A 6,464-nucleotide genomic window follows, 5' to 3' on the forward strand; every position below is an offset into this window, starting at 1 on the left:
ATCTGATATAGTATTCAGTGTGTCGTGATTAACTTAATCTGATATAGTATTCAGTGTGTCGTGATTAAATTCATCTGATATAATATTCAGTGTGTTGTGATTAACTTAATCTGATATAATATTCAGTGTGTTGTGATTAAATTAATCTGATATAATATTCAGTGTGTTGTGATTAAAATCATCTGATATGATATTCAGAGTGTTGTGATTAAAGTCATCTGATATAATATTGAGTGTGTTGTGATTAACTTAATCTGATATAATATTCAGAGTGTTGTGATTAAATTCATCTGATATAATATTCAGCTCACTATTTGGCTTCTTAAATAATCAGACCAACACTGCCAAAGGGTTTATTTATGTCACGCTAATCATCTGTCATACATTATTAGCGTGACCTGTAGACATTACCATGACGGTCATGTCAGGTGAACGGTTTATTTAACCGGGAGGACCATAGCAAACCAGACAGGCTGTCTTTGCACTGGCAAAGAGTTGTTCATGTAGAAGAAAATGCCAAGCATGAGTCATAAAGTGGGATGTCATCACTTGATTCAAAATGTATTATCAATAAATGTAGATGTGGACTGAGACTTTAACCATGAGGAAATACAGAGCAAGCAGCAAGCTAGAGTCTCCATGATGGAATCGTTTGTTGTAATCACTCTCAAACACATTCTATTGCATTTAAGTCCGTACTGTAATCACTACTCAAGGTGGATTTACTATATTTCTAAAATATATGTCGTTTTTATTTAGCACCTAAACACAAAATAGGATATCAAGATCAGGCTGCTCTTTCATCTGTGAGCTAATGTTACGTGAGTCTGCTTTGAATGATATTCAGACTTCTGCTACTACCAGCAGCTCGTTATACACTTTCAGATATCACTTAGTTTTCCCCCCTCGAATCCGTCTAGTACTCACAAGCCAAATGAAACTAGTTCAGACAGGACAAACCATTAAGTAACGGAGAGGAATGGTTAAAAAAAACAAATCTCACTTAAAGGGAATGTTTACCGATTATGGGGGAGGGGAGAGCTTGAGGGAGGGATAGAAGGAAGGAGAGGCTGATGCTTAGAGCTGTGTGGAGGGAGGGACCACGGGATGAAAAGCTCAAAGCTTGGTGAAAGGAGGCAGGGTGGGAAGGAGGGATGAAAGCGGTTGGCCGCTCATATCTTATGCCTCAACAGACAGCCGTGAACGGATTGGCTCCTGCCAGAAGAGGGCATGGAATCCCTGCGACAAAAAACACACATAAAAGGGAGCGTGGAAAACCAAAGAGGCAGACAAGCACCTACCTACTACAAGAGAACTTTGAGCACTATCAGAGACCTTCTGCTAAAATCTGTGGACAGAAATCTCTGACAATCTACACTCAGTGTGCAATTGCGCAGCTGTTTCTACCGACAGCAACTTCACCAGAAGAGAGAAGAGTTTGACTGGTCTTACGTTCTACTATTCTACCTGTCTACTGACAGAGGCTGTGAGTGACTGAGCAGCCAGTTTAAAGACACTTTTAGAAGCATATCGTCATCCAGACAAAAAGCAGTATCATGTCTCTAGAGGTGAAGGAGAAGACCCAGGTGAGGTTGGTGTTCCTGGGGGCGGCCGGCGTGGGCAAGACGGCCCTGATCCGCCGCTTCCTCCAGGACACCTTCGAGCTGAAGCACCGGCGCACCGTGGAGGAGATGCACAGCAAGGAGTACGACATCGGTGGCTCTAAGGTCACAGTGGAGATCCTGGACACCAGCGGCAGCTACTCCTTCCCTGCCATGCGCAAGCTCTCCATCCAGAACAGCGACGCCTTCGCCCTGGTCTACGCGGTCGACGACGCAGAGTCGCTGAAGGCCGTCAAGAGCCTCCGCGACGAGATCCTGGAGGTCAAGGAGGACAAGTACATCCCGATCGTGGTGGTGGGTAACAAGGCAGACAGAGCAGGAAGCGACCGGCAGGTGGCAGCTGACGACGTACTGTCAACAGTGGAGCTGGACTGGAACAACAGCTACGTGGAGACGTCGGCCAAGGAGAACAACAACGTGATAGAGGTGTTCAGGGAGCTGCTGCAGCAAACCAACCTGCCCAGCCGGCTGAGCCCTGCTCTGATGCGCCGCAGGGAGACCTTCCCCAAAGGAGACCCCAAGGCCTCCCGGCCACCCATGAACAAGACCAATTCCTGCATCATCTCCTAATAGGGCTGGTTGAAGGAGAAAGAGAGGGAAAGGGTGTGGGCTAGTACACCTGTTAAAGTGATGCTGGACAAGAGGGAGAGGGACACTTTACTATGTATGGGCTGAAAAGGTTGAGGTGAGGGACTGCCAGTGTGCTGAAACAGAACTGAACTCCCAAACACTCTTGATTCCACGTCTGCTTCCCTCGTCCAAGCGATGTGGTTGATATGGAAGAGAATGGGCGACAATGAATGGTTATGAAAGAGGACCTGGTCCAACTAATGTAAACATTGTAAGGTGGGGAGATAAGGGTGAAAAGGTGACAAAGATGTTCAACTGCTCAGTTGTTTACTTAATGTAATATGTTGCTGCTTATTTGGTTAACAGGCTTCTGCTGTTTCCGTTTAGATCAATGTATAGCTTTTGTATTCAATTGATGCTAATTTTGCAACGTGTGTTTGACATTCACTTGCAGTAAGACATTTGACTGTTGCAAACATACAAGAAGAGTATTTATTGACTCAAAGGAAAGATTTATATGCTGGGGTTTGTGCAAAGTTAATGGTTTGATGTAAAACACCATCTATTCAGTTGGTAATTCATGTGTAGCACAGCATTATTGTTTACAAAAGACTCGCTTGTATTCGTTTTTTTTTATTGATATGCTATTAAGCTTGACTTGATTAATGTGTGTAAAAAGTGGTGACATGCAAATGTCTACTACATGCAATTTTTATTTTAAACATGTTTTATTCTTACTTTTTTTTAAATTCATGATTTATACATTAAACTGCTTTACCAATGTTCATTTTACAATGGAATGTTTACCCCATAAAGCTAAATAAAAAAAGCTATGATCTCCTGTAATAACTAACTGTATTATGAATATGAGACATATTTGCACTCTCAATAGAGAACGAACAACGCAGACACAAACTGGAGGAGTGAAACGAATATCACACACATCAGACATCGCACACGTCAATCAAATATTAACGGTCTGTCTGTCATCATGACCCCAATAGATGTGCAGGTGCACCATGACGTGGTCACCATCTACTACCCGTAGTCTGGTTCAAGTATCAACACATTTCCACAAACAAACTACAAAAACATATTATCAAATCCCACTACTAGTGAAAGTTTTCACTGTAGGATAAGGCTTAGGCCAGGGATGGGCAACTTTGATTGGGGTGGGGACTCATCATGAGGGGCCACTGTGGCTCACGGGTCTGCATACCCACATCCATACCCACACATGCAGTCAGGGCAGGCCCTAGCCTTTTGGGGGCCCTAAGCTAAAAAGAAAATATTTAAAAAAATGGGGGGTGGGGGAAATTGATCCGCGGGCCTACAAAAGAGCTGCCAGTTGCCCATCCCTGGCCTAGGGTATAACCTACAACTACACAAGGCTCAAGGGATTTTCCGCCAGAATGTTTAAAGATGACTATGCTGGCGTTATCAGGCTACCAGGAATACAACTGAATAACATTAAGCTTAAACCTTCATTTCTAATTGTAAAGAATAAGATAGGCTTATAAAAATGGCAGATATAGCTTACTGTGATTCAGTTCACACAGCCCCACTTCTTGGTCCAGAAAAGGCGTCGAACTAAATTGTGCAGGCTGTATTACAGTCCAACGTCGCCCTCTAACCACAGTTGTCTTTCACTGCGCCTCCCTTCATAAAATATTGATCAACTTTATAAGCATAAATCTTTGTATTTCTTTAAATTACTGTATTTAAATCAGTCTTCCTTTGAGACATTGACCGTTGCTCTCACAAACAAAATTTGGCTTAATTAGTTGCACCTGCTGTGAGCAGTCTAGGCATGCACCACAAGCCTCAGTACTGTATGCAAATTAGCATCATCACGAGACAATAGGCTACCTTTCTCAACTGATATAAGGTATTTAGCACAATATACTGCACTTGAGTGAGCCCATCTTGGGACCTTTTTACAAGGCATATCCCTTACAAGGTATTGTACTTCTGTCTTGTTTCGATAGCCTTGCACCATAAATCAAATTGAAGCTCATTGTAATTGTGCATATTAGGAATGTTAAAAACACTGAAAGAAATATGTACGCGGATTTTCCCTGTATGTCATGAATACAGACAACACGGTCACAGCTTCCAACATAGAAGTAAAGAACAACACACTGTCTCCACCAATAGCTGTGGTTGGTCCATGTGCTTCCCCCTGTCCCCATCAGATGCATTGTTTCCTGTCTCATATGAGGAAGTGGCCTGTTGAACGTTAGGCCTGTAGTTCCTCTTTCTGTCCAGTTAAAACACTCTTCCGTACTCTCCCCCTATTCATTCACAGAATGGACGACTGGAGAAGAGATCTCTATATACACACAGTCGAACAGGTACGTCGGCCTTTGAGACACAATAGCGTTATTCAATGACACGACTGAGGCATTTTAATTGTTATGCCTAAAATTGGTTATCATGTGCAATAATTATGTCTGTGATGAGTGATTACTGAATGCAGTACTACAGCCTACTGTATTGAAATGACTTGGGTTTATTTTGTAGAGAATCGAAATAAGTTAAAAGTACATATCGTGTCCTCAGTTCAGACGGATTGTCCAGTGTCTGTAATTGTCTCTGCCCCTAGACTTGGTCAAAGCTCCTCAGCAGATGTTTCAGAGAATCCTGAGGCGTTTAGAACAAGTTCAGGGTCCTGGACTCTTTTTGACGACTACAATGCATCTCAAGTTAAAACATTTGCTATGAAATGTGATGTTCTGTGACGACAGATAAACAAGCTGGTTGAGACAACGCACAAATCCTCTTAATATACTGCTTGCACGACATCGTTAGTAGGTGCCATTTGACTCCACATTCTATCCCATAATGAACTGTGGTCTTTCTACTTTTAGCGATATACCGTAGTTGCTATTAATGCTGTATCCTCAGACAAGCAGAACTGAAATTATGTGATATCACTTGCACATGTGGCAAAAACAATAAAACATTTTACATTTTAGTCATTTAGCAGACGCTCTTATCCAGAGCGACTTACAGTAGTGAACGCATACATTTCATACAATTTCATACTTTTTTTTTTTTTTTTTTCTGTGCTGGCCCCCCGTGGGAATCGAACCCACAACCCTGGTGTTGCAAACACCATGCTCTACCAACTGAGCTACAGGGAAGGCTACACAAAATATACGTCCTCACTTCTTTAACAGACTAGCTGCCGAGTCGATCCATGCACTTGCCTCATCGCCATACATTTAAGCCAGTACCACTTTCTTTCATGACACGGTTCACATGGAAAACAGACAGGCTTCATTTGAATTTATAGAGGAACCCAGATGTTACACACGCAACCAAAACCACCGTCAACATTGAGAGAGACAATGTTTCCATTTAGTCATTGTGTGTGTGGTAGATCATAAAGGATGAGAGAAGTAGGCCTATTGAATAAGCTGGCAGACCAAGACGACTGGCAGAGCTATTCAGCTTGACCCTTCAACATTAGCTCGACAGGTTTATGAACGTTGCATTTCATCCCACTGATGGTAAACACTTAGCTGTGTGAGGGAGACAAAAGAGAGGCCCGCAGTATCTAGACACAGAACAGGCCAACTCAATGCACCTCTGCAGAACACAGAGCCAGTACTTCACCATTCAGACTGTTGTTTGCTCATGACAGACTTCAACAGAACACAAAGCTTCAAGGGAACAAGAGAGAGGAAGAGATTATCGCTACACATGAAAGTATGCAAGGGCAGATTTTAAGCATTTGTTCTCTTCAAAGGGCTTAGCCTTGTCTACTTCCGTGTGGTTAATGGGTTCAGTAAATTCCTTGATATGCATATTGCCTGTTTAAATCTATGAGCAAATGGAGATCAAATCCCCATCAAAACAGTAGTCTTCTTTGAAAGCTAATAGACAAATCACGAGGACCTCAGTCTATCATAATTTGCAAAGTGACAGATGAAATAACTCATTAATGATTGCAGAAAACAGACTGTGTGCAAGTGTCTATTCTTGTCCGATTTCAGTTAGAGAGGTATCAGTATCTGTGACTAAAATAGGCATTGCCACTTGTTACAATACTGTGCTCTAGTTCAATGGCTGCGAAGGGCTTCGGGCCATGGGCATGTAACTACAAGCTAATTCAGTAACCCTTCGAAAAGACTAACCATGTACCTGTCTTGCTTCAATATTGGGGTTCAATTGATCGCAAATACATATTAATCAAAAATACTTAATTAACCAAATGCTATGCTGTAAAAGCTGCATACAACACACACACTGAAGGATTAAATGAAA

The 6,464-nt window shown here is 42.2% G+C and overlaps 1 protein-coding gene across 1 annotated transcript; it reads left to right on the top strand.

Annotated features, from left to right (window-relative positions):
* Window positions 1-1,277: 1,277 nt before the first annotated feature.
* On the top strand, window positions 1,278-3,010 carry LOC106564919 (GTP-binding protein Rhes). Its single transcript, XM_045691266.2, has one exon. The coding sequence runs from the start codon at window positions 1,557-1,559 to the stop codon at window positions 2,190-2,192; it is 636 nt and encodes a 211-aa protein (XP_045547222.1). The 5' UTR covers window positions 1,278-1,556; the 3' UTR covers window positions 2,193-3,010.
* The last annotated feature ends 3,454 nt before the right edge of the window (window positions 3,011-6,464 follow it).

This window comes from Salmo salar, chromosome 12 (assembly GCF_965601325.2).
Source record: "Salmo salar chromosome 12, fSalSal1, whole genome shotgun sequence".
Classification (NCBI taxonomy): domain Eukaryota; kingdom Metazoa; phylum Chordata; class Actinopteri; order Salmoniformes; family Salmonidae; genus Salmo; species Salmo salar.